The sequence below is a fragment of the Lampris incognitus genome, chromosome 3, assembly GCF_029633865.1.
Source record: "Lampris incognitus isolate fLamInc1 chromosome 3, fLamInc1.hap2, whole genome shotgun sequence".
Taxonomy (NCBI): Eukaryota; Metazoa; Chordata; class Actinopteri; order Lampriformes; family Lampridae; genus Lampris; species Lampris incognitus.
In genome coordinates this window covers 69,024,266-69,052,240 of record NC_079213.1, presented here as the reverse complement: position 1 = coordinate 69,052,240, position 27,975 = coordinate 69,024,266, and the positions used below count along the sequence as shown (strand labels likewise).

At 45.0% G+C, this 27,975-nt stretch overlaps 1 protein-coding gene across 1 annotated transcript; it reads right to left on the bottom strand.

Annotated features, from left to right (window-relative positions):
* Positions 1-2: 2 nt before the first annotated feature.
* On the bottom strand, positions 3-27,975 carry ptprc (protein tyrosine phosphatase receptor type C). Its single transcript, XM_056276508.1, has 29 exons — positions 27,945-27,975; positions 27,646-27,717; positions 27,293-27,472; positions 26,043-26,288; positions 25,374-25,610; positions 24,879-24,995; positions 24,553-24,693; positions 24,295-24,450; positions 23,893-24,048; positions 19,722-19,933; positions 19,554-19,614; positions 19,263-19,371; positions 18,831-18,868; positions 18,232-18,341; positions 17,984-18,074; positions 17,610-17,686; positions 16,798-16,834; positions 16,564-16,661; positions 16,109-16,234; positions 15,548-15,705; positions 14,896-15,031; positions 8,683-8,832; positions 6,980-7,070; positions 6,273-6,421; positions 5,898-6,032; positions 4,848-4,964; positions 4,419-4,585; positions 3,800-3,935; positions 3-1,121 (listed from the first exon to the last, which is right to left on the bottom strand). Exons 3-29 carry the CDS (start codon positions 27,420-27,422, stop codon positions 786-788), a joined length of 3,717 nt encoding a protein of 1,238 aa, XP_056132483.1. The 5' UTR covers positions 27,423-27,472; positions 27,646-27,717; positions 27,945-27,975; the 3' UTR covers positions 3-785.

The following is a 27,975-nucleotide window of genomic DNA, read 5'->3' as shown; positions in this document are numbered from 1 at the left end:
AATAAGTCGTTAATTTAATGACTGCTGTACATAATGCAAGTAAAACTTAATTTAGCTTAGAGCATTCATTTATTTAGCAAAACAACACATCAGCTGTTTTTATGTAAAGTACTGTTAACATTTCGTTAACCAACTCAAGAATAACCACATTAAGTAATAGAGCAGGATATGTAACAACAAACCATCTGAATTTCAACTGACTCTAAGGAATTAAAATCCAATAACATCTAGTTTGAGAACAGCAATGTAGTACAAAGTGAGGCTTGTTCACAGATAACCCTTAATTTCTGATACTAAACTATTCACTAATAAACCCTACTAATTATAACTTAAGTTTTACATTTAAATCAGATCTTTATAAGTTTATATCAAATATGAGCATAAAACAAATTCTGACCTCACAAACACTGCATGAAAGCTTTACATTAATAATACATTCATGAAGGTAATTAAATGAAGAGCTCAATTACTGACCTTGGCCAGGACTTCAGTGCATCATGCACAACAATGCACAGGGCACTGACACACAAACCGTCTACGACTTTTTGTCATGTAAGTGACAACTTCAAAATTAGAATCTAAAAACTTGCAGAACTGTACATCAAAGCACTTACATGGGAAGAGATACAGTTCCACTCTTTCTTCTTCTGTTTCTAATTATTTGTCTTGTCAACTTATTTGTCTTAGTCTCTTTTCCCCTTTCCATGCTCCCCCCTCGTCTTCTTCTTTCCTTCCTTCTTTCCTCTGTCTTTTGCTCACTTCTTTTTATTTTCACTGGGGTTGTCTCACATCTCCGGAGTGGCAGCATGGGCACTTCTGGACTCCTGTGGCGGTGCCTTCTCTGCCTGACTGCTGGACACCTTATCTGGCTGCTCTTGTTTGTCCTCGTTGCCCATGTGTCCTACCAGAGGAGTGCTCTCTGCCGCCTCCTTTGCGTCTGCTCCCTGGTTATCGCTGGCTGACTGCAAAGCCTGATTTTCAGCTGCTGCCTCTGCAGCGTTGGTTTCATTGATCATCTGGACTGAATCCCCTGCTGAAGCTGTGTCCGATGCTGCCTTCACATCCCCATTCTGAACAGGAAAGGCTCCTTCCAGCGCATCATACAAAAACTGGTACTGTTCCTGTTATGGACACGAAACATTTTAGTATGGAAACAACAGTATCAGTGAAGACGTATATGTCAGCAGATAAACCTTACGATCTATCTCCACTACCAGCTTTAGGCTGAGTAGATACTAGTTGATACAGCATCAAGTCTCAATGTGACATAAAGCTGAGATCTCCTGTCCATCAGCAACAGAGATATTAATTTCAGTAATCTGAAAAGGCCACACCAATGTTTTGACCCATTTACAACAAATCAGGTACACCTCACATGTCTTAATGCATGCTCGATAATCCAGGTAAGAAAATCACAGGGAGTTGGATCAGTTCATCTAGATACAATGTTTACTGAAAGACACATTTCATCACTCATCTAATGAACCTTTTCCACGACATGATACCGGCTCAACTCGACTCGACTCGCAGAGTGTTGTTTTCCATCACCGTAACAGTACCCCCTCAGTGTAGCTGGACTGCATTGATTCTGGTACCCACTCCAGTTTTTTTGGAACCTCGACAAAGGTGGTACCAGAAAAGTGGTAACAGTTACCAAAATGCCGGTACTTTCCAGTAATGGAAAACGAAAAAGTCGAGTCGAGTTGAGCCAGTACCATGTAGTGGAAAAGGGGCATAAGTGACCCCCTCAGTCTCAACTGACTGCAGGTATCCCACCCTTATAAACAATACAGTGGCATAGCGACTGACACCAACGATCAGTTTCATATGTAACTATGGGTGTGACCATTAACTAGAGTTACAATGGCCATATGTACTATTCGAAGAGGATTTGGGAATGTTCGCAATCACAGCATTGTAAAATGGCGACAGATGTACTCTTAGCCCCCCCTCCCCATATCAAGGATGTGCACATCCTCATCCTTTAAAGAGTGGCCACTGGCCTGTAGTTTCCCCAATGTATAAATCATGGTAATCCTCCTGGCATTTAACCTCATACACTAAATTGCTCTGTTTGTGCCGGAGGACCCGATCCTTGGGGTAGAGCGTAGCGTGTTTTGGGGTTTGAAAGCAACTGAGATGTGTTGTTTGGAAAATACACGCCTCAACTTTTCCGACACTCTAACCACATACGGAATCAACACTGGTTTACACTTAGGCAGCTGTTGTCCTTCTCCTCTCTTTGATTGGCTGGTGCACTGTTTGGGCGTCCTCCTGGCTTTGACAAACGCCCAGTTAGGATAACCACACTTAACCAGGGCCTGTTTAATGTGGGATTTCTCCCCTTCCCTGGCTGCTGCGTCAGTGGGGATGTCGTTGGCTCGGTGGTACAGCGTCCTGATGACTCCTAGTTTGTGCTCCAGTGGATGATGAGAGTCAAACCTTAAGTACTCATCAGTATGTGTTGGTTTACGGTAAACATCATCAAATATCCCCCATCACCAATTGCAATTTCACAGTCTAAGAAGGCTAACCTCTGATTTTTCACATCCTCCCTGGTGAACTTGATGTGGTTGTCCAGAGTTTGGTGAAATGTGGTACATCCTGAGATTTAATTTTAACCCAGGTGTCGTCCACAAATCTGAACCCAATGGCTAGGTGGTGTCCCTGGGCCTGGACAGGACACCAGAGCCCTCTTTTCAGCTTACTCCCTACACAAGTTGGCCACTATAGGTGAGACTGGGGAACCCATAGCACACCCATGCCTCTCTGCCTATAGTACTGCCCCCTGAGTTACAATGGCAATGTGTACTATTCAGAGGATTTGGGAATGGTTGCAATCCCAGCATTTACTCATGACAACAGATGTACCCCCCCCCCCTCGGTTCAGGGATAGTTGTTCCCTCTTCACATAGATGGCCTCTTTGACTCCCCGGTCAAACCAGCATTCCTCCCTATCAAGGATGTGCACATCTTCATTCTTGAAAGAGTGGCCACTAGCCTGCAGATGGGTGTAGACTGTGGAGTCCTCGTCTGACGTGTTAGCTCTTCTGTGTTGTGTCATCCTCTTGGCCAGCGTCTATTTGGTTTCCCTGATTTACAAGTCACAGCAATCCTCCCAGCACTTAACGGCGTACACTGTATTGCTCTGTTTGTGTCGTTGTAACTCTGGTAAATGGTCACCGCAATTTGCACATGAAACCGATCGTTGGTTTTGGTCGTTACACCACTGTGTTGTTTATGAGGGTGGGGATACCTGCAGTCAGCTGAGACTGAAGAGGTCACTTAGATGAGTGATGAAACGTTTCTCTCAATAAACGTGTCCGGATGAACTGATTCAACTTTCTGTGAATCTCTCACCTGGATTATTATAAAATTATGTTATCGTTGCAGAATAATAAAGCCATGGACTGATTCGGAGACACCCACACAGTAGCATTTATGTCACCGCTATAGAATAGTCCCCGGGGGGGAAAAAAGGGTTTTACAAACAAAATTCAAGAAGGCTGTGACTTCTTCATGATGACAGAGTTGTACGCCTAAGAAGCAGAGCAATTTAAGGCAGGATTTATCACCTCAAAGCTTAAATTAAGGAAGACAGGATATGCTTTAGATTGGGAGCAATTAAGTATGCATGATTTGCAGTAAATCGACTAAAACATGGAAAAACATGGATATGTCCCTTTTCTTTGACTGAGGCCAAGTGCTTTAATGCTTAATCCTCAGACTGCTGCTTTAATTAAAGCCTTGTAACTTATTTTAATGAGTAAAGAACAACCATTTTGCTCCCATTTCTTACCAGGCTGGAGATCATTGCTGGCCTCTCCTTACGCAGGGATTTGACCACCTGGAAAACGTCCACGAGTTTCTCAGTCTCAGCGGCGTCCAGCAGGTTCCACAAGGCACAGAATACACCGCAATGGGTCGAGCCATCACTGAGAAGAGGAAGAGCACAAATACACGAATGAATGAATAAATAAAGCTATCCATCCATTATCTAAACCGCTTATCCTACGCAGGGTCGTGAGGATGCTGGAGCCCATCACGGTAGTCAGTAGTCATTGGTCGGCAGGCGGGCAGACACCCTGGACAGGCCGCCAGCCCATCACAGTATAAATAAAGCTAACAAAACATAAAACAAGGGGGTTACGACTGTAACAGAATGGTGCAGGCAAAACCTCCTACCCATGTTTCCTTTTAAAATTCATGGACCTGAATTGAAAACTTGACTCCGATGCTAACACTGCTTTCGCCCTGATCAGATCCCGCAGTTCCCACTGTGTCCCACCACCACCCTCCGGGACAGAAATGAGTCACTCGCCTGTTTATTTCTGAACAGGTATGCCACTGTATCGCTCAAACATGCACTTACATAGCAGAGCAGATTCCCACTGAGCATTACACAAGCTTAGTCTCACCTGCACTGGACCACTATGGGCGTGGTCCTCTCAGACTTGCTTTTTCCATAGCCGCAGGTCTGCTTGATGTTCTTGATCATGTCGACCAAATCCTGGGCCCTCTCTGGCAGTTCTGTATTCACCCACTTCAGGAAGCTGAAATGCTTCACTTGCCGACTCTCTTTCCTCTGTTGGTGAAAGCGGAACTGTATGACTCAAGTTTGTGGGGGGGGGGGTTGCCTTTTGAAATTTAGGGGAAATGACAAGTCACATCACAGGCAGGCGGTGTACATAATTAATAGCCCGAATGCATCTTATATGGATAAATCGACATTTCAACAGAGAGTACTTTCCTAGAAAACATTCAAAACTAGGTAACTGGCAAGTTTCCTGGTCATGAGAAGACAACACAGCTCTAACAAATAAAGAGCAGGTTGTGGGTTCAGTCACCTTGGCATGACGTATCTGCATGACACGGGTGGTGAAGGTTGGGGAGTTGTCTGTGGCTGTCACCGCCACCTCGATATCCCCAAAGTTTTTCCTCTCATTCCCAAAGTAAGCAGACTCCTGACAAAGAAACCGGCAGCATTAAATGCCGCTGTGTGAATACATGTGCATAGTGAATAGATATTTTAATTAATGAATCAAGTAAATGAAGAATTGAATTTACTGGAGGATTACTAATACAGCGATAAATATAAGTGAACTTTTCATTATTTATGTACAGGAATGTTAATATTAATGTTTTCACATGCACACACACACACACACACACATGTGCACACACACTATGTAAATGTTGTTGTAATTGTCATAGGTGTAGAAACGAGGTCAAATGAGGAATTATCACTGCCTAAATGTTCATGATACTTGCCTACTCTTGACAAATGATGTATGTTTGTATGGTAGCAGCCTATATATCTATTACATCCATCCATTCATTCATTATCCAAACCGCTTATCCTTACTCAGGGTCATGGGGATGCTGGAGCTTATCCCAGCAGTCATTGGACGGCAGGCGGGGAGACACCCTGGACAAGTTGCCAGTCCATCACAGGGCCCGCACACACACACACACACACACACACACACACACACACACACACACACACACACACACACACACACACACACACACACAAACACCCACGCATTCACACCTAGGGACAACTTAGTACGGCTGATTCACCTGACCTACATGTCTTTGGACTGTGGGAGGAAACCGGAGCCCCCGGAGGAAACCCACGCAGACACAGGGAGAACATGCAAACTCCACACAGAGGACGACCTGGGACAACCCCCGAGGTTGGACTACCCCGGGGCTCGAACCCAGGACCTTCTTGCTGTGAGGCGACCGCGCTAACTACTGCGTGATCGTGCCGCCCCTATTGTAATATCTATTACACAATGTATCCTAATGTGTGTTTGTGAAGCTGCTTGTTTTTCTACATTTATATATCATGAGTGTGGTACTGTATGTAAAGTATGTCAGGCTCTCACCAAATCACTCTCGCCACTGTCGGACAGCATGATAACAGTCCTAGCTTTATTCTGGAAAACCATCTGCCAGAAATCAGCTATGGTGTCTGGCAGCGGTGCCTGGGTTGCAATGATGTTCCGTGGGCGCCAGTAGCCCTGTGTGGGACAAGAAAACACTTGAAAACACACTCTTTTTCAACTTTCATTTAATTCTGTGAGTGGTGAGACTATATAACAACCAGATTAGGTAACGACTAATACAAAAAGCCGGGGTTTTTTTTTCTATCTTGGAAAGCAATTGGTGGCGAAATAACTGTTTCATTTAATTTCAAGGCACAGCCCTGTCTTTGGAGATTTCGTCAACTGTAAAAGCTGTAAGTCATCAGGTTTACATACATCAATGTGGGAGGCGTTGATATATTTGGTGGACCTCTCATCCTCTTCATCAGACGATTCGCCATCATCGTCATCGTCATCATCGTCATCCCCGTCACCGTCATGACTGACTTCACTATCCAACCTCAGCAACACTCGGTTATAGTCATCTGAAGATGAGACATTGGAGACATCAGGACATGCCACAAGTCAAACTTAACCGCGCAATAAATTCACAATATGATTTATGCATGAACTGATTTAAGGCTGACAAGCCACCCCATGTTTACCCTCTCAGTCACTGACATACATTTCTTGATAATGCTAAACAGGGAAAGCTTTTCCGCTATTTATATCTGTACATATCACACATATTACATCAGTTCTATGTGTTGTCTCTTTAGTTTGGACAGAGAAATGAGAGAAAGATTTCATAATCTCTGTCCCATTAGCAGGGAGAGACCTGGGCAAAGAAAACATCGGAAGTTGCCGGTGCTTTAAGTTTCACCTTTTTTATGTGATTTTATTTATGATGCGTGATTGTTTTTTTTGTTGTTGTTGTTTTTGTTTTTTAATAGTACATGACTCCTGCCTTGGTAAGCATCCCAAGAAACCTATAATGTCTGTGAATCTAACCTGGATGAATAAAACTAAACTGGAAATTCCCTGTAGGTATTTTCCAAAGCGCATGTCTGTTCTTCATTCCACTTTGCTGAGTTCACACTTACAGGGGAGGACATTTGAAAGGCGGTTCTTCTTCCTGTTCTCCTCAGAGAGCCCAGCGTTGAAGGTCCTCCAGTTTTTATACTTGGGGACTCTCTGAATTGTATCACAGAGAGAAAGAGTGAAAAAAACTGCAGTGCTTTCACGTTAAGGAACAAGGCCTAGTTGTAGGGCTGAACGACTAATCGGATTCAAACCAAAATTGTGATGTAATAGAACGCCATTTTCCGTGTTTAGTGGATAACACAGAAGATAATGAACTTTGAAAAAAAATCGCATGCTAAATCGAAATCGCAATATTGGTCTAAAAACAATCGCAATTTGATTATTTTCCCAAATCGTTCAGCCCTACCTAGCTGTCTGTTAAGAGTAGTGAAGATGTAAAAAAAGACATGGAAAAAATTAGACGACTGATTAAAAGACTTATAAGGCACTTGAGGGGTTAAGGGAGTGTCCTTATGTACACTTACTACCAAATCTCACACAATTACAAACTTCCTGGTTATTCTATGGTTGTTTTTTTGTTTTGTTTTTTATCCCTTTCATTTGACATGCTTTTTTTCCAACAACAGTGATATATTTTTATTTAATGTGTGACTCACTGAAGAGGTAGCTACCCTCACATTACTAGTGTACAGGTAGGTGGTGATTTGAGTACTGCGGAGGAGAGATTGATAAAATGTGCACATTCTTACAAAATCCAGAAGTAATTAAACTGATAGATAGCAGTATTACCAAACTGACATGCATGGGCATCTAACATGAACCATGTACATGGTGGGATTTTAAAAGCAGTTCCCAAATCTAACTAGCCTTCCCGTCAAAACCATTCAGGGCGAGATCAAGTCCAGGCCAAGTCTTTAAGGGAGCGAGTCTGAGTCAAGTCCTAGACTTAAGCTTATTGAGTCTGATTCAAGTCCTAGACTTAAGCTTACCCAGTCCAATCAAGTCCTAGACTTAAGCTTACCCGGTCCGAGTCAAGTCCTAGACTTAAGCTTACCCAGTCCAAGTCAAGTCCTAGACTTAAGTTTATCGAGACTTCAAGTCCAAGATTTAAGCTTACTGAGTCTGAGTCAAGTCCAAGATTTAAGCCTATCAAATCTGAGTCAAGTCCAAGATTTAAAGGTGGTGAGGCCAACTCAAGATTAATATGAGATGGTATAGAGTCAGTAAAGACTGACACCAGAACAGCGCAACACCAAATAAACACCATGACTGTAACTGTTATAGTCTACTATCATGATAAAAGGCTAAATTTCACTACAGTCAAATTTATTTTGGCTTTTTTTTCCCTCCGCCAACAAATGTATTTATTTCAGATTCCAGATTTCCAATGTACATTTTAAAAAAAAGGAACACATTAGGTAGTACTTCATTTATCTCCTCAGGTGAAGTTTGACATTTAGTTCAGCAATAAAAAAAAAAAAGATTTTTGTACTCGCGCAGTCTTGAAAAGTTATCACAAGTCCACATAGTCCGAGATTGACTCAAGTCTGAAGTGCTTTGGGTACCTAGAAAAGCGCTATATACAGGCAATGATTATTATTATTATTACTATTATCATCATTATTACGCTGTGAGGCCTGAGACAAGAGCGAGACCATTGAAATGTGGAGACTGGACTCAAGAATCAGTCCATACTCGAGTACTGAAAAATCCAAAATCTCACCATTAAATAAACCAGTAAGACCAGTAAGGGGTGTCTGACCTGGAACTCGTCCTCCAGCAGGGTGGAGTCAGAGCTGGAGTTTCTCATTTTGAGCATGCCCAGCATACTGTGGAGCTCAGACAGGGAGGTCTCTGTCTCTCCAAACTGGTTGTGCTCTATCAGTGCCTGGTGAATCAGGATGTACTGGGCCTGCATGAGAAAATGTAACTTCACGATCAATATGGGGAATGTCAACACCGCAAACACGTTAACAAGTTCACTTGCAAAAGATGATATGATCACACCAAACCGTATGTATACATGAACAACAAACTAATTCTAGGTTACATTTCACGTACTCCAAAATGGCTGAGAGGGTTATTGCATTGTGACATCATCCACAATAGCTCGCTGGAAAAAAGAAAAACGATGGAGGTGCATTCCCCGTGCCAATCCCGGACAATATGACCCCCTGTGGTCATATGTCCTCCCACCGACCCCGTATTGGCACGCCCACCGGAAGCGCTATTCCTCTTTCCATCTCCAACCAAATGAGATCGGTCGATGGCTGTTTCTCTCTCGCTGGGACTAAGAGGAAAACTGCAAATACGCAAGTAATCTAGTGATATACTGGTATATTAGATACTAACTTATAGTTAGCTTACCTTTTATCGCCAAGATGTTGTTAATCCGGTCGATGTGGCCGGATTCTACGCTTGGTGCGGGTGTGTTAAACCGGCGACGCTCCAATGGGACCCCCATCCGGACTGTGTCTCCCATATCCCGCATGTTCACTACACGGGCTACTTGAGAGATGTAGACCGTAATGAGATCGACTGCAATTTCTGTAAAACCATCAGAGGATCGGGGCGCCAAACGTGGGCTGCCCTGTACCGTCAAAGATGGGGACTTGCAGATCCCTTCGCACCTGCTAACGAGGCGGCTAGCATGGTGCTACCTAGCTATAGCCATGGGGCGGAGGCTAGCAACATCCCTCCGATGCTTCCTAGCTACAGTCACGGGACGGCGGCTAGCATTAGCATCCCTCCGGAGCCAGAGGCTATCCCACCATCCGGGATAGTTAGAGAGGACTGGATCAATGAGATCCTATCTCTCCCTGGTGAATCCGTGGCATGTTATTCGGCGGGTGCGGAACCCGAGGATTCACTGCCTGAGGAAGTAGACGATCAGGGCGTGGAAGACGACCAGCCAAGTTCGTCTCAACCAAACAAAGATGGCGACGCCATGCAACGTGGGTCCGAAACATTCCTCGCCAGTTACCGCGATCTGTTCGCGCGAGCGGTCAAGTCTGCCGACATCGTTACCGAGCCGGGCAATCCTCAAGATCCGGTGGTAGCCGATTTTCCACGAATGGCAGAGAGGGTCAGGGACTCCACTCTACCACCTTATCCTCACATCGAACGAGCGTTTAAGCGGGCGGAGGCGGATCCGCTACTTAAATCGTCCTCAAAGTTCAGTCAGAAGGGGGTTGACGTCTTAGCAGTCGAGGTTAGGAACCTCAACTACAAAGACTGGAAAATTCCGCAACCAGAGAGGGACGTTTTATCGTTCAACCCTAACACCAAGGTGGGGTCTCGCGATACTCCCAAACACCCTTCGCAGTGGGGCCAACAGGTGGATCGTTACGCGTGTGATGCATGGCACGCCAGTACACGCGCAGCTGGACTCGTCTCAACGGCTGGGATGATAACGGCGTACATGCGCAAGCTCTGCAGCCTATCAAACGTCGAGCAAAGCAAAGCCGCCATCGCTACAGCAGGTATCGACGGGGCCGAGTTCGGTGACGTAGTGGCCAGCGAAGCAGGTTGTGAGTACATCTTGGAAATGGAACGCATAGCTGACTCCCTGGGATCGCTGCTGTATTCCATCGCTCTAGAGTGCGGTTCTAGCGCAGCTGCCTCCACCCTTTCGCGCAGACGTCTCTGGCTAGAGACAGCCGGGGTAAAAGAGGAATTCTGCAAGGAGTGGATGGCCCACTCCTGCGCAGGGAACCAGGGCCTGTTTGGAACGACCCCGGACATTATCAGCAAATACAAGGTCGCCCAGGCCGAGCGCGAAACCTTGCACAAGGAGCTTCTCCCGATGATGAAGAACCCGCCTACCCCTAAGCCCGCGGTGGGCACAGGGCAGGGGGACAAGCCTGCGCGCAAGCAGAAATGGAGAGAGACTTATCCAAAAAGAGGTGGTAAAGTGGGGCGCGGGCGTGGACAGGGCTCACGTCCAAACTCCCAGTCTTCCACAGATCCAGCGGCCAAGCCGGACAGCACAGACACTTCCAAGAAGGGAGCTGCCAAGTGACGTGTTTCGTCAGGATGTTACGACCCACACCAACAGACTGATTCCAGAGCCGTCTCCGGCGATATAGACGCTTGTTCAGGGGACACAGCGTGCGCAGGGCTAAACACTGCGCCTTTTATTTTGGTTTCTGATGCACAGTCTACTTGTTCTATTCCAAAGGTTGTGAATGTGAATAAAAGTTTTTATGTTGGTGATGATGGTGATTGCGTTTTAAAAGGTTTGAAACGCAAGTCTGATTGTCTGTCTGAATCTTTAGGTAAAGATGATGATAACAATGTAATAACATCCCTGCTGGAAATATTGGATAATAATGACATGAGCGCAAATGAGCCCCTGGGAGGGGACTATGATGCGACAATGTTTAGTCTCTCTGATGGGTCAAATGGTAATTTGGAAAGGTTCAAAACGCCAATTCCCCCATCTGGGTCTCCTTTACAAGGACGAAGCCCCCCCATGGATGCAGGGCATGGCGGGCGGGGCTTCCCCAGACCCTTTACGCGCAACTTACGCGCGCTACCTGAACAGCAAGGTACAGGAGGCAACGAGACCTCTGTCACGCATGTTACACAGGTGGAAGGAATTGGTCCCGCCGGCTTCTGTTTTGGATCAGATAGCCCACGGACACCAAATCCTTTTCGAGAACGGTATTGTACCCCCGTACTTGGGAATAGTGCATACGGAACCGGGGTCGGTGGCCGAAGCACAAATCCTAGACAACGAACTCACAGAGTTACTCTCGAAAGGGGCAATCACGTTGGTTCCTCCCCTAGAAAGAGAAGACGGGTTTTACAGCCGTTACTTTCTGGTCCCGAAGAAGGATGGGGGCATGCGCCCAATCCTAGATTTGAAACCCTTCAGCAAGTATGTAGAGAAGGTCAGTTTCAAAATGCTACGCACACCGGTTCTGCTGTCAATGGTGACACAGTCCGATTGGCTAACTTCGGTCGACCTAAAAGATGCTTTCTATCATTGTCCGATTGCGGAAAGACACAGAAAGTATCTTCGGTTCTGTTACCGGGGTCAGTGTTACCAGTACACATGCCTCCCGTTCGGATATCGCCTCTCTCCTCTGACATTCACAAGGTGTGTGAAAGCAGCGCTCGGAGTGTTGATGCGCAAAGGTATGCGCTTGGCATGGTTCCTAGACGACCTGTTGGTGTTGGCCCGGTCGCCGGAACAAGCAATACTCCATACTCAGGAGTTGATGGAATTCATGGAGTACATGGGTTTCACTATCAACATAAAGAAGAGCGCGCCATGGCCTTCGTGCCAGGCAACGTATCTGGGTCTGAGTTTGGATACGGTATCCATGCGCGCAACCCTTACGCAAGAGAGATGGCATTCCACCAAGACCACGTTAGCACATTTCGTCCCGGGGACATATGTCACTTATCGGATGATCAGGAGGCTGCTGGGCCTTCTGGCATCGGCTCACCAAGTTGTTCCTTTAGGTCTGTTGTTCATGAGGAGACTGCAATTGTGGTTCGCAGTTCACTTCTTGAAATACGGCAACGAACGCCGGTACAACAACCATCTTATCCTGGTCCCGCGCGTGGTAGCGCAGGACCTAGACCACTGGAACAGAGCCTGCGTGGACATGTCTGGGGTCCCTATGAGCCCCAGGGGACCCGAGGTAACGATTTATACGGATGCGTCCCTCTCGGGTTGGGGGGCCATCCTTGGCTACAAAACAGCGCGAGGAGTGTGGCCGTCTGGGGAGAAGGTCCACATCAACGCGCGCGAGACGGAGACGATTTGGCTGGCTATCCAGCATTTCGCTCAGGATCTCGTAGGCCGTCACATACTGATAATGACAGACAGCATGACGGCCAAGGCCTACATCAACCGCCAAGGCGGTATGAAGTCCAAGCGTTGCAGAGAGTTGGCCATGCAAATTTGGATTTGGGTCAACAGCAACGCGCTATCAATCAGGGCGCTTCATGTTCCTGGGAAGGACAACGAAGCAGCGGACATCCTCTCGAGAGGCGGCCCGCATGCGGACAATTGGAGCCTCAACCCAGCCATAGTGGCTATGATCTGGGAGAGGTTCGGGGTAGCTCAAGTGGATCTGTTCGCATCGAAACTCAATTACAAGTGCCCTCGTTGGTACTCGATGCTCCCGTCCGACCTAGCGCCGTTGGGGGTCAACGCGCTTGGACTAGATCCATGGCCCGAGGAGATGCTTTACGCATTCCCCCCGCGCAGGTGCCTCCTAGACCTGGTGGTCAAGTTCGAGCGCACAGGGGGTCGGTTAGTTCTCGTGGCCCCGTACGAACCGAGCACCCCGTGGTTTCCGCGAATAGTGCCCTGGATAGTAGGCGAGCGGTTCGACGTCCCGGAGTGGGCGGACGCGCTCACGCAAGCAGGAGGGCTGCTACGGGAGGGCCCCTGGATAGGAGGCTCCCGGTTAGCGGCGTGGATGCTTACAAAGCCAGGCTCTTAGCTATGGGACTTAGTGCGCAAGTGATTCGTGTCATCTTAGCGGCGCGTAAAGACTCCACGTATTCCAGGTACCAGGGGTACTGGAATCGATTTGACCAATTTTGCGCTGAACGCGACATGGACCCTTTGTCAGTAGGGATTGGCCCTATACTGACTTTTGTGGAGGTCTGTAGGAGTGATAGACTATGGTCTTTCTCCTCGGTCAAAGTTTGTGTATCGGCTCTCACGTTCTTCCGGGGGGAAGACCGAGGGTAGCACGGTTTTCACGCACCCGCTCATGACGCAGTACCTGTTGGGTGCTAAGAAGCTCTCAGCTAAGGAGCTTACGAGAGCTGAAACTTGGGATGCTTCCCTTGTTCTGCGCGCACTAGAGAAAGATCCCTTTGAACCCATGTCTACGGCAGACATGCGTTATGTCTCGGCTAAGCTGGCTGTGCTCTTGGCACTTACCACCGCAGCGAGGGGTTGTGAGCTCACTGCACTCACCATCAAGGGGATGGTGTTTTCTGGTGATCTGATGGTCACGCTCTTTACAGACCCCAGCTTCGTGCCCAAAACTGTGTCTGTCCTGACGAGAAGGGCCCCGGTGGTGATACACGCGTTTCATCCCTCACCGGTGACTAGGGATGAGAAACGCTTGCACCTCTCGTGTCCTGTACGGGCTTTACGCATTTACATGCGGCGCACAGCAGATATTCGTAGGTCTGACAGGCTGCTGTTGACCTACAGAGTGAGCAAACCAGGTTATGCCCTTTCCACCCAGAGGCTAGCACACTGGCTGGTGGATGGTATTACAGAGGCGTATACCAAAGCGGGTAAAACAGCTCCTAAGCTGAAGGCGCATTCTACCCGAGGGACTGCTACGTCGATAGCTGTGTTGTCAGGTATCGACTGGGAGGTCATCCGCCAGGCGGCGGTTTGGAGTGGTGAGAACACTTTCTTACGGCATTATCACCGGCACATTAAGGTGCGGTCGGTTGCCGACGCTGTTCTGGAGCAGGCCTCTTAGGATGCTCTCATCAGAACGCGTACCCCTTCCCACCAGGGGTTTGAAGGGTTCATTGGACGGCTAGGGAACGGAGGCACGAATCCTGTCGTTGTTCAATGCAATAACCCTCTCAGCCATTTTGGAGTACGTGAAATGTAACTTTGGGTTCGCGAAGCGAACCCTAGTTATATGAACAACGACAAAATGGCTGAGAATAGAGCCGTTCTCCTCCTACCCGGGCCACAGGTGTGGTGCTCATTTAGTTGGAGATGGTTCGACTTATAAAGAGGAATAGCGCTTCCGGTGGGCGTGCCAATACGGGGTCGGTGGGAGGACATATGACCACAGGGGGTCATATTGTCCGGGATTGGCACGGGGAATGCACCTCCATCGTTTTTCTTTTTTCCAGCGAGCTATTGTGGATGATGTCACAATGCAATAACCCTCTCAGCCATTTTGTCGTTGTTCATATAACTAGGGTTCGCTTCGCGAACCCAAAGTTCTTGTCTAAAGTCACATTTTACCTCTACTTGAACCATGAGACATCTCTGTCTGCGAAGTTTGACTACGTAGCCGTATATATCCACTCTGCCCTCTGCCTCCAGGCCCTCGATCATGGCGTCTATGCCAATGTAGGTGCCTGTCCTGCCCACACCAGCACTGCATGCATAAAGAATGAACTCTTGTAAAGATAGATTTTCGACCATTTGTTAGCACTATTGAAGAGGAGGCCAGTATGATGCAATGTGAATTAACAAATTAACGCTTTGTTTACGGCAACTCCGGGAAAACCCATGGCGTCATAAACACAAGACATTTGAAAAGCATGAATGGCCGAGCATTAGAAAGTCAAAACAAAAAGAGATATGGATGAATGGATTGCTTTGACCTGCTTAGTGCTAGTGTCTTCCAGGACTTCGACCAATTCAATCCATTTGAGAGGTTGACTTTTATCAAAAATGCAGATGATAAAGAACTTCTAACATTGAGAGGCTGTCACATCCAGTTGATATAGGAATGAGCGAGAATGGGGAATTTTTTGAAAAAGTGACTCTACCATTAGCAAATGAATTGTAGCATATGTTTAGAATACGAAATGCTTTAATCAAAAGTCATTCGGTGGGCAAACCACAAATCCACGACAGGGTTGACCCCAGAGAGGGACATTTCATATACCTGCAGTGGATGACGATGGGCCCACTAAAAAAGTTATTGAAGGCATTGACACGCCGCCTCAGTTTGAGGAGGAGGTGAGGCTCTTCTGGTACGCCATGGTCTGGCCAACTGATGAACTGAATATGAGTCACCTCCCTCTCTGTGTTCTTGTCCCTTTTCTTAAAATACACATACATATATAGATGGTTAGTATGTTTGTTAGTATGAGCACGTGCAACCAGATGCACACACACAAGGATAAAAACTCACAGTATGAACAGAAACATGCATGAATTTATGCATAGATAAAGTGCAAGTATGGATTCCCAGGCACACATGCTTTAAAGCATGTACACACACACACACACACACACACACACACACACACACACACACACACACACACACACACACACACACACACACACACATGTGCACGTGAACCATGGCAAACGGAAATGGAAACCAGAGTTGTCAGGGAGGATTTTCCTTACAGCTCTCTGAAGCTCTTACCACGAAATTAGCAGTGACAAGAATAGATGTTTTGGTCTTAAAATGTCTTCCATCTCAACGGGGACTCACATTTGTTATGCTGAGATGGCGGATGATGTAATCAGGACAGTGGTCCTCTCCTTTCAGCTTCACCACAAACTCCTCGAAGATGTCTACCTCTTGCTCTGGGGAAGGCCAGTACTGTGCACACTTGACCTGGAGGTCAACACACCAGGGGTTAGAGAGGATCAGTAAAACACTGCAACAGGGCAACATCTGAGCATCGAGGTTTCACACAAAGTAATTCACTTTAAAAAAAAAAAGAAGATAAAAACAAATGATGTCATACAAGGAGATCATAAAATGAGTTAGCCAAAAATAGAGAGGAAAATAAGGGACACAGAATCTAAAACAGGGGCCAGAGCTTTTGTGTGTGTGTATGTGTGTCTGTGTAAGCATATGTGCATCAGAGGGAGTCCACACACAACGCATATGAGGGCAGCAGGCAACATTAAGGCAGTTTGCAGGAGAAGTGTTTGTCTCACCCTGTTGCCCTCCTCACAGCGTGTTACCATTACAATAATAGCAGACTGTTGCTCCCAGATCATTCTCCAGAAGTCACCAATAGTCTCTTCCTTCGGTCCTACATCACAAAACATGCGCACGCACGCACGGACACACACACACACACACACACACACACACACACACATACACACACACTTAATATCAGTCAGAACTTTGTGTGGAGTTATCTGTAAAAAGTATGAGAATTTTACCTTGAGCCGCAATGTACTTCTTAGATTCCTTGAATCCCTGTAGTAAGAAGCCAGTTGAGGAAATTGTAAGAAATATGCAAAGTTGATTGCGTAGGTTTACCTCCTAAAAGCAATGTTACTTGAAATAAGCACTATCCCTCAATATGGTCATGATATGCTCCATGTCAATATATTAATATTCCTTGTTTATTACCATTACTTTTACTATTTCTGTTTCATTTTTGTCACTATTACTTCTAATTATTTTTATTAGTATGGCAGTAGTAGTAGTAGTACTTTTCTTTTCTTTTCTTTTTTGGATTTCCCCCCCTTTTTCTCCCCAATTGTATCCGGCCGATAACCCCACTCTTCCGAGCCATCCCGGGTCGCTGCTCCACCCCCTCTGCCGATCCAGGGAGGGCTGCAGACTACCACATACATGTCTCCTCCGATACATGTGGAGTCACCAGCCGCTTCTTTTCACCTGACAGCGAGGAGTTTTGCCAGGGGGACGTAGCGCGTGGGAGGATCACGCTATTCCCCCCTGAACAGGCACCCCGACCGACCAGAGGAGGTGCTAGTGCAGCGACCAGGACACATACCCACATCCGGCTTCCCACCCGCAGACACGGCCAATTGTGTCTGTAGAGACGCCCAACCAAGCCGGAGGTAAGACGGGGATTCGAACCGGAGATCCCCGTGTCGGTAGGCAACAGAATAGACCGTTATGCTACCCAGACGCCCAGTAGTAGTACTACTAGTTGTAGTAGTTTTAGTAGTAGCTTAGTAGCTTGTCATGGTAGTATAGTAGTTATATACGGTGCTTTCCTCACATCAATGAAGCTGGCATTGATATAGTCACATCCAAGCTCGCCATTCCCTGTGGTCAGCTGGACACGGTTGTGATCATCTGGGACAAGAAAGAAGAGAAGTTGTGTTGTCACCCAACAAAACATGTCAGTTCTGACAGAAGGAATCAATGTGTGGTCTGAGTCTGTGTCAGTATGTGTCTGAATTCTTTAAGCAGACTTCAGCCATTAAAAAAAAAAAAGTTCCAGGGAATGTTTTTAACAAAAGCACTGTAAATTTAATTTGAATACATTAGTGTGACAGCTACTGGGTGAAAAAAAACCCCAGCAATATGCTCTTGCCACTGAACTACTCAGGAGCAAATCAAAATAAATGAAAATGACCACTCCCCACTCACAAGGCAGGATATCCACATAACGATTCTTGGAGGAATTGTAGGACTTTTTGGCCTCTTTCACCAAGATGCGGGAGAAGATTCTGGGAATGCTCTGAAAAAAGGTCACAAATTGCATGAGTGGCATCTGCCCAACAGAAACAAAGAACAGTTTGGTCTATAAGTATCACAGCTGCACTGCATTGTGTATTATAAGGCATCGGTGTTACTTTAGTTTGCTGGACATGGTGTAGGACAAATAGTGAATTCACCTGAAACTCAGCCAGGAACAGCCTTGCCTCATCAGCAATCTTCCTCTTATAAGCATCTAGCAGGACTTCAGCTGTGATTGGCTCAATGTTCAGCAGGTTCTCCTCTTCATCTCAAATACCAAAACAATCAGCCGATAAGAAAAAGCAACTTTAATAGAACCAGGAAACAACATTTGGTTTGAAGCTCATCGCACCATTGCGTGGGTCACAAGCATGCTCCCATTTACTGCAGTTTTCAAATCCCATCAATCGTTTCAAGAAATGGAAATTATAGTCGAACCTATACTTTGCCACTTGATTAATTTAAAATCCAAAGTACACGTTTCCTTCATAGATCTGAGTCTTTCATAGCCTGAGTCATCTCCTATTTTTGTCAAAGTATAATTTGAGCACTACATTTTTTTTGTCATTTTGTGCAAATGGATATCGTTATCAGTTTTTTATAAGATTAGATTGTTGTAATCCTGCCACTTCTTATCCATTACAGCTGATACTGAGTGCCAACATGGTAAATACTTGGTGAACAATAGCTGCAGAACCTCATATAGTAAAGGGTTTGTGCCCTAATTAATGATCCCGTGAAGCTTATGTCTTCTTACTTGCTGATGAAATTAGCTCCATATGTTCATCAAGGTTGCTGTGAAGAAAATGGCAAAATTTGGTTTTAGATTACTTCCATTGTTCTAATGAGAAACAGGTTGAGTGACAGTTTATAACTATGATATCTGGATTTATAAACGTATCAATACTGACTAGAGGCCTTCATTACGTTTTATTCTTGGTGGATTGAAGTGGATCGAAAAACTCAATATCTACTGGAAAAGGGATGTTTGGACATACGCCCCTCTCAATAAAGGAGTTACAAAAATGATGCTGCTCAAATGTAAACGCATAACTATCAAAACGTCACACATATCAACTGGAAACTATGACTGTTGTACGTGAACCAAACAAGAGATTGGAGTAATTTTTCTGAAACAAACGAGAAGAGTCAGATCAATGCAGAGGAGGAGATGAGCAATGATCCTTACTGGGACTTCCTCCGCTGAATAATGTAGATCTTGTAGAGAACAAGAAACAGGGCCATGGAGGTGGATATGATGGCAAAGACCAGAAAACCAATGAGGGCCTTGTCATTGTCTGTAAAAAGATAGATGTAATGTACAACGCAGAAAAGAATGCATTGTAATACCTCACCTACGACTATTAAAAGGGAGGTGTTAAATGCAACAAAACAAATTTCGTTTTAACTGAAAAAGATAGATAACAGTTCGTGTGGTTGTGTATGCGAAATAGCGTTAAATAATTCAAGGGGTACATACAGTAAGTGTCAATGGATTTTATCGTGGGAATGCTGGAATAGTGTCCATTGTAAGCAGTCACCTAGAAAGACAGTACATCCCTTTATCCGGAAGAAAAACACTGATGGAAAACTGAGGAACAGTTTAAAAGTTGAAGCCAACTTTTTGAAACAAAAGGAAAACGCGTACCTCGAAATTGTATTTTGTAGAGTAGCTTAGATCAATGAACTCAAAATTGCAGACATCTTCGGTACAGTTCTTGACACTTCCACGGCCTTCTGAAGTGAGGACCGCCTTAACCGTCTTCAATGGCCCGTTAAATTTTTTTGGAGGTTTACAAGTTATCACGATTACATTATTCTGTGGAAGAATCACTTTCCTGATTTCTACGGCATCGGGTACTGTAAAATTAACAAAACAAAACAAAATTACTGTTCCAAACATTCAAAGTAAAAATCTCGACAATTCTCACTTTAATACATGTCTGTTGAGCTACCATCTTTCGCCGAACGAGGGGGCACAATGACAATTCAGCCTATCGGCCACTGATAAGAGCCGTTACATTTGCAGTAATGCGGAAAAATACCAACGTGTGTATGTGGCGACGTTCCCGCCAAAAATTCTAAGCGTCGCACAGAAAGCGATGCATTTACGTCAGCCAGCAGCGGTTGGTCCACCAGAGGACAGGCGGAACAAAGGTCTGTGTTGTGGTGTTGCGGCAGGCAAACTAGTTATCTCATCTCATCTCATCTCATCTCATCTCATCTCATCATCAGCCACTTCTCCGGGGTCGGGTCGCGGTGGCAGACGTCTGGAGTACCCTAAGCAGGGCACTCCAGACGTCCATCTCCCCAGCAACGCCCTCCAGCTCCTCCTGGAGGATCCCAAGGTATTCCCAGGCCATATTGGACATGTAGCCCCTTCAGCGAGTTCTGGGTCTACCCCGGGATCTCATCCCAGTTGGAAGGGCCCGGAAAACCGCCAAAGGAAGGTGCCCAGGAGGCATCCCAATCAGATGCCCGAATCACCCCTCAACTGGCTCCTTTCGACGCAAAGGAGCAGCGGCTCTACTCCGAGCTCCTGCCGGATGTCCGAGCTCCTCACTAGGGGACTGCATTGGGATTGGGATCCCGCGGGCCCCAACGCAAATCTCGCGGGAGGGAGCAGTTTTAACTTTGCTACGGGCGGGAGCGGGGGGTCAAAATATAAACTGCGGGTCCTGCGATTTAGCTGGCGCTAACAAGAAAGGTGGAGTCAACAAATGAAGTTGAAAAGAAACTCAAAGTTGGTCATTACAATACAAAAACAAAGCAAGGAAGTCTGATATTTGGAAACATTTCTCAGTTGTGACAGACAAAGATGGAAAAGAACTGGACTTTGTTAGCTGTGACAAATGGGCAAAAGTGTTGATGTACAACGGGCACAAGTCTGGCACCTCCGGATTGGGGTGACATACTTGCTCCGTTCTCCCCAGTCAGAGTGAGCGGTCTTTCAAAGATAAAGCACTACGACTTCGTCTCAGGGGAAAGGCTTTGGTGACATAGTTCAAGATGTTGTTAATGTAGTCACTATATATGGCAAATTTGATGTAAAAGATGTTTTGCGGCCTCACCCAACCACTGTATCCAGACATGTGGAGGGGAGAACTCAGGCACTGCGGGCGTCAGTGGCAACGGAGATCAAGCCCATCATCGAAACATGGATGTGCCATCAAAACAGATACATGGACTGAGGATTACCACAAAACATCATTCATATCCAGCACCATCCATTACACAAACAACGATTTCGGTTCGGTCACGTTTCAAGGGTGTTGTTTGCAGCCCCCTTCGAAGATGGCGGGTCAAAACCAGGAGAGAACATCAGGAACCTCCTGTTGGAGAAACTCCGTGCGTTTGGAACAGACGCGTCACTGCTTAGTTGGCCGTGTTGTGTTTGTCACCGACCGTGGAGCCAACATAGTGGCTGCCCTTATTTAATTTTATTTATTTTATTCTTTATCAGCTGAATAAAAAACTTTGTTGCAAAGCAGTCGATTCGTTTTTCGACTGTGTTTAATGGTGCAATATTTTTGATAGTACATTAATGTGTCATGTATGGATGCAGAGCAAGAGAACAGAATAGAGGAGCGCTACTCCTGATCAGTGCGTTAAGACATAGGGAGATTTAAAACAACCTCAGCAAAACAAACAACATAGGCTCTAAAATAATAAGTCAAATAAACACAGTTTAATTTTGCCCTAGAATAGGTGTACTTATTGCACTGGAAGAGCAGTAATTATTGCACTAGTATCAATGTAATTATGCACTAGAAAGTAATTTCGCTCCGTTATTACCGACAGGTATGCATCCCTTTATTAATAGTACACAGCAAAATAATGGGTTTTCCCTGCGGGACGGGAGAAGACACAAAATCAATGGAATTCTACTGTGCGGTCCTGAATGGTCAGAATGTTTGCGGGCAGGAGTGGACAAGCACATTGCGGGTGCGGGCGGTAATGGTCAGAAATCCAGTGGGAGCGGGATTAAGGGCCCTTTCACACTTATGTTGTTTAGTCCGGACTTTCAGACTTTCCAGAAAAGTCCGAACCAGATTGCCAGGTGTGAAACCTCTTGGACCAGGGTACAGGGATCAAAGACTCGGTCTTTGGTCCAAGCTCAGGAGGTAGTCTCGGTTCAGACCAAGGTTCATGAATGTCTAATGTGAAATCAAAGGTTCGGACTTTCGGATCAATCATAGGAAGTGATAAAACAAACACAAACAGTAACACCTAGCAACAGCGAGCGCGCCTGGCAACAACGGGCGCACCTGGCAACAACGAGCGCACCTGGCGGCAACAACGAGCCAAAAGTTCAAGTCAAGGTCCGCTGGTATGAAAGCAAAAGTCCTGAACCTAATGACTATAAAATAACAGATGTGAAAGCACCAGAACCAGACTCTGGTTCAGACCTTGGTTTGGACTTTCAAGTGTGAAAGGGACCTAAGAAAACAGTCCAGCGCAGGGCTTTACTCCTCACCCTATCTCTAAGGCTGAGCCCATACACCCTCCGGAGGAAACTCATTTCAGCCGCTTGTATCCACGATCTCACCCTTTCGGTCACTACTCAAAGCTCATGACCAGGTGAGGGTTGGAACGAACATTGACTGTTAAATTGAACGGTTTGCCTTCCGGCTCAGCTCCCTCTTCACCACAATGGTCAGGTACAACGTCCACATTACTGCTGATGCTGCACCAATCCGCCTGTCAATCTCCCGCGCCATCCTACCCTCACTCCATCCAGGACATAGACGTTGTGTCAGCAAAGCCCGTAGGATTATCAAAGACCCCAGCCACCCCAACTGCGGACTGTTCCAGCTGCTACCGTCAGGCAAGCGGTACCGCAGCCTCAAAGCCCGGACCAGTGGGCTCCGTAGCAGCTTTTTCCACCAAGCAACCAGGCTTTTGAACAAAGAACATTGAAATAGCTTATTTAAATAGCTTCTATAATCATTATCATGACATTTAGCCTTTTCTTGTAGCTGTTGTTGGAATGTAATTTTTTTTATGATCTACTTTATTAATCCCCGTAGGGAAATTATGCTCTGCATTTAACCCATCCTAGCTGTGTAGCTAGGAGCAGTGGGCAGTCGCCGTGCAGCACCCAGGGATGAACTTCAGTTCGTCTTGCCATGCCTCGGTCAGGGGCACAGACAGGAGTTTTAACCCTAACATGCATGTCTTTTAGATGGTGGGGGAAAACCGGAGCACCCACAGAGAAAACCCACCACAGACACAGGGAGAACATGCAAACCCCACACAGAGGACGACCTGGGATGACCTCCAAGGCTGGACAACCCCGGGGTTCGAACCCAGGACCTTCTTGCTGTGAGGTGACAGCGCTAACCACTGCCATGCTGCCCCAATCTCTATCAAAATAGCTTATCAATAACACTAATGCTAATTTAATGCTAATGCTAATACTGACAGTTATGATGATACTAAGACATACTAATACTATCACTTTAATACTAATACAATTTGTAAAAAAAAAAAAAAAAGATCAGCAAGTGCAGAATATGTCACTTTTGACACAGTACCAGAACAATATGATCTTAATTGTGTACTTCATGATTATACTATCTCTGTATTTATGGTATATTTGTAACATTGCTTTATAAAAGTGCTATATAAATAAAGTTATTATTATTATTGTAGTAAACTTAACTGGATACTGAATGCAGTATGAATATAGTTTTCAGAAATCATCAATTTATATGCAAATTCTTTTGAAACTTCCCCCTCCTGATAAAGTTCTTATGAATATTTTGTTTTATGATTCTTTATAATTATAATTGTTTTTATTTACAAAATACACTTACCTCCTGGTTTTGTTTTGATGTCTCCAGGTTTCTCCTGAGTTGAGATCAAACAGTCCTTGTATAACAGATTTACTTTACACCGATGTGTAGTATATACCTCCAGTTTCTCAATCGTACATTTTTGATCCCTGGGGTTATCTGAGTAGGAAAACTTCACTATTGGGAGTTGAAAAAGTAGAACGTGAAATATTTTTTCATCACGAGCTTGTTTTTAATGTATGGTAATATGACAATCAATATCAATTTAATATAAAAATCAAATTATAAAGCAACGATATACAGCCTTTGTAAAACTGAACGCTGCAATTACAAAGTTTAAATGGAGAAAAGCCTTGGTGCTCATAGCATTAAGCAAGGTGATGTATGGATGATTTGAAATTGAACACTGGGATGATATCAGACCTGAACGTGACTTTTTTGCAGTGGAGTCGCAGTTGCAAGAGTACGAGAGGTTATGAGTGGCAGCGAGGTCTTTCAAACAACTGCTGTTGGTTATATTCCATGGTAACTCAATTGAGGTGTTGTTCGCAGACTCTTTTCCAAAGGTTATGTTAACATCTGTTGAACACGGCATAAAACACACGTAAACCTTGAGTGATGCCAATACTGTCATATGACGAGACACATTGGTGACAGGGATGACGTATATAGAAAACGTACCACAGTTAGTTCTGAACTGTATATCCGTTTTATTTTTTATGATGCTGTTGTTGTAACTGATTTCACCAGTACACCCGTAGTTTGTGAAGAACTCCAGCTCCTGTAGGCCTAATGGTTCATGGATTCTGTCGGGGTCTGAGGCTGCATAAAGACAACATAGTTCCCCATTAACAATGCACAGTGGTAGTACATTTTGTCTACAGTATAGCAAATCTGGAAAAATCACATTCGGTCTAAATTAAACACTTCAATGAGATAAACTTTCATGTTCCTCCCACCCATATGTGGAGTATTATTGTGAGGTCAAGTTCAGCCTTTCCACTTACTCTGACAGGTGTAGTTGATGCTGAGTCTATCCTCACAGATTGGTATATTTGTCCATAGAATTTTTCCGCCAACTTCCGCGGGAAGTTTCAGCTTGATGTCGTTTGGATCTAACAATTCTGTCCATAAATTAAGCACACACACGCACACACCATTCAAGTTATCTCACTGGTCCTTTACAAGTTGTTTTGGACATAAGGCGCGAGATGTGGCTGGTAATTTTTACACACTGTTCCTTTGTTTTACTGAGTGACGTAACTTCCTGTATGGAGTAAAAATGAATTGAACTGGGCTTGGTTACAAGCCGGGATGCGCTTTTACACATAGAACAAGGATTCGAAACGTCTAAACATTACTTTAGGCCCCCGGGGGGGGGGGGGCAAGAGAGAGAGAGAGAGAGAGAAATTTTCATTGGATTGCATTATAATGCAGCATTTAAAAAAAAAGGTGGGGCTTCAGAGGACGTAATGAAAAATGAATTTGGAGTATGTACATACCCACAACGCTTTGTTTGACAGTAACACGTGTACAGTTTTGTGAAGGTAAAGTGAAGGCTGTGGTCAAATCAGAACAGATGTCATCGTATCTAGGCTTGGTACAAAACACGTTGGTGTAGTTGTTTCCGTTGTCGGCTAGAGTGTAATTTTGTTCTCTCAGTACAGCTGTGATATCCCACTTGCTCCTATAACAAAGACGTTCAGTGTCCAAGATGACCCGTTCAACTTCATTTTCACCTGAAATAAATACATGGTTGCGTAAAGATTATTATCATGGGCCACATGTCTTCCATTTTCAGGCATACTACTTCCAGTGTTGAAGTTGTGCTGAAGTGTCTGTTGGTAAAGGTCCTCTATGAGCCTCGTCTGCTAGATCAGATTGTTAGCCCAAACAACTTCACTTATTCTTCAAACTTGCCATAACCTACCTTATCATTCTGCATTTAGCTACTATGGTGAAGATGTGAAACATTATGTGCTGTATCATTTTTACCACAAAAGTCCCTCCAGATGATATCCATTAAAAGGAGCAACTACATACGTGTGTGTTCATGATTTGGATATAGATGAATTAGCTATTATTTTAGGTATGCTAGTGATAGAAAGTATTGAAAAGGACATTCAAATTCTAGCTTTAAAAAGACACAAGATTATTATGTCTGTACTTACGTATTGGAAGCGTGTTCAGTTGTCCTTGATAGCGCACTTGTGTGTCATGATGATGAGTAATCTTCAAGTCATACACAGTACAGGGCTTCAGGTCAGTAATATCCTTTGTGTAATTTTCTGACTTCAAAATACTGACTGTTATTGTACGGTTAGGTTGGCCAGTCCCAGAGAATGATAGATTGTATTTTCCCTCCGCTGTGATTGTGAGCCGTAAACCAAATTGGATTGGTGTTACGTTGAATGAACCTGCACACAGAATTAGCATGCATAATCTTATTCTCTTGGTGAATGCGGACCACCATTAATCCCACTAAGACCAACATTTCTGGTCTATGTAAATGGTGAACATTTACAGTTTATGTTTTCAAAATGAGACGGTCTGTTCAGAACGGTCAATATGCTAGCCCACCATGTGTAAAAGCAACTTCTATAGAATTCATTAGAACAAAGCCATGACCATAACAGAACATAATTACTCCAGGGTAATCAGTACACATGTATGAAATGATAAACAATAATAACTGATTAATTAATTTGGTACTCATATGGTGGACGCGCTGGGCCTGGAGGCTACAGTGAAATTAAACATGCAGGTTAGAACACAATAGCAAAAATTGGTAACAATATCAAATACTATTGGTAATAATATACAATAGTACATCAGTGAATGCCTCTTTATCCAAAGCATCCTGAGTGTGTGCTTTTTTTTTCTTTCTCTTTTTTTTTGGACTTTCCCCCTCCCCCCTTTTTTTTCTCCAGTTGTACCTGGCCAATCAACCCACTCTCTGGGCCGTCCCGGTTGCTGCTCCCCCCTTTCTGCCAATCCAGGGAGGGCTGCAGACTACCACGTCTTCTCCAATACATGTGGAGTCGCCAGTTGCTTTTTTTCACCTGACAGTGAGGAGTTTCACCAGGGGGACGTAGCACGTGGGAGGATCACGCTATTCCCCCCAGTCCCCCTCCCCCCTGAACAGGCGCCACCGGCTTCCCACCCGCAGACATGGCCAATTGTGTCTGTAGGGACTCCTGACTGCTTCGCCACCCAGACACCCCGAGTGTGTGCCTTTTTGGTTTGGCTGGCCTCACTAGGAATTGAACCCCCTTCCCTGGAAGTGCTGGTGCCATGTTATGTCCAGTGAACTAAACACTGAGAAATCCCTATTCTCTCAGTAACACACCATAGGGTTCTTAACTTGTATATTAACAGCTTTCTGTGAATAAAGAGACTGTCTGAATGAGCAAATTCAAACCTTGGGTTGTATTTGGAGGCATTGTTGTGTACTGTGTGATTGTAGGTTTGGTCGGCTCTTGAGTGCTGTTTGAGGTTGAAGGGCGTTTTTCACTGATGCTTGCATTGTTGTCTTTGGACATGTTGCCCATTTTGCTTGAGGGTGAGGTCTCATTTGAGATGTGTGCCAGGTCAGAGGTAGCTGCATGGTGGAGCACAGAATGGGCACGATATACATAACTCTCAGACAAAAATTACAGAATTGTAATGGCTTTCAAACACAGAATAATGTTTTTAATGTATTGCCATACTAATATGCTAAGTACAGTGCAGGAAGTACAGCACTTGCGGCCAAAATAATCTAGATTATATTACCACTGGGGATAGTTGGTAAACTGGATGCCTGGGTATGGTGGGGGGTGCGTGGAGGTGAGGTTGTGGGACTGGCTGTAGGGAAAGTGACATTTTGTTATGGTGCTTGCAGGTAAGCGGGAATTTGGGCTGAAAGTTGTGGGTGAGAGGCTCAAGATATATCAATTTCGCCCACAAGTAAAACTATTTGCTGTTAATTCTGATAAATTTAAACACAGAATAATGTTTGAAAAGAACTGCTACATGCTAACATGGTAAGCACAGGATTCACATGGGAAACAAAATGAGTTTCAGCACATTACCATTGGTGCTGGATGCTAAACTGGATATCTG